This window comes from Cyprinodon variegatus, unplaced genomic scaffold, assembly GCF_000732505.1.
Source record: "Cyprinodon variegatus isolate N-32 unplaced genomic scaffold, C_variegatus-1.0 Scaffold189, whole genome shotgun sequence".
NCBI lineage: Eukaryota > Metazoa > Chordata > Actinopteri > Cyprinodontiformes > Cyprinodontidae > Cyprinodon > Cyprinodon variegatus.
This window is the reverse complement of record NW_015150642.1, coordinates 23,762-24,278: the sequence shown is the minus strand read 5'-3', so window position 1 is coordinate 24,278 and position 517 is coordinate 23,762. Positions and strand designations below refer to the sequence as shown.

General features: G+C 42.6%; 1 protein-coding gene across 1 annotated transcript in view; it reads left to right on the top strand.

Annotated features, from left to right (window-relative positions):
* fasn (fatty acid synthase) overlaps positions 1-517 on the top strand; it is a gene marked incomplete at its 3' end in the record, with an annotated part of 46,443 nt that overhangs the window by 22,371 nt on the left and 23,555 nt on the right. Inside the window, exon 16 of the mRNA XM_015379296.1 lies at positions 423-515. Coding sequence (XP_015234782.1) covers positions 423-515 — 93 coding nt within the window. The remainder of the gene's footprint in view (positions 1-422; positions 516-517) is intronic.

The window sequence follows — 517 nt, the reverse complement described above, 5'->3', positions numbered from 1 at the left end:
TCTTAAAGACATGAAGGCTGTCCTGATTAGATGACCTCTGTACACACAGTGACATCCACAATGTGAAGGAAGGCCTTCCATTCTGTCTAATCTGGCTAACAAAATAACAATGCACATGATTTATAAATAATAAACCTAACAGAAGTATAAATAAGCCTTAACCCTAGCCTTTAACCCCCTAGCCTTTACCCCCTAACCCCTTGGGGAGGTAACTGAGGAGCTAATTCTGCTGTTTGAATCAGAAATCTGAAATTATCAGAATACTTGGGCTGTATAATTAATGAAACTGCTGAGAATTAATTCTTTATGGTGGAGTAAAATATATCCCAGTTAAAAAGCTGGACTTCAAAGTTATTTATTGAGTGTCTCACTCACTCTGAGATCTTCAGAGTCATCTCAGAGCGTGTGTCTGCGTCTCTCAGAGCGAGTGTCTGCGTCTCTCAGAGCGAGTGTCTGCGTCTCTCAGAGCGAGTGTCTGCGTCTCTCAGAGCGAGTGTCTGCGTCTCTCAGAGCGAGT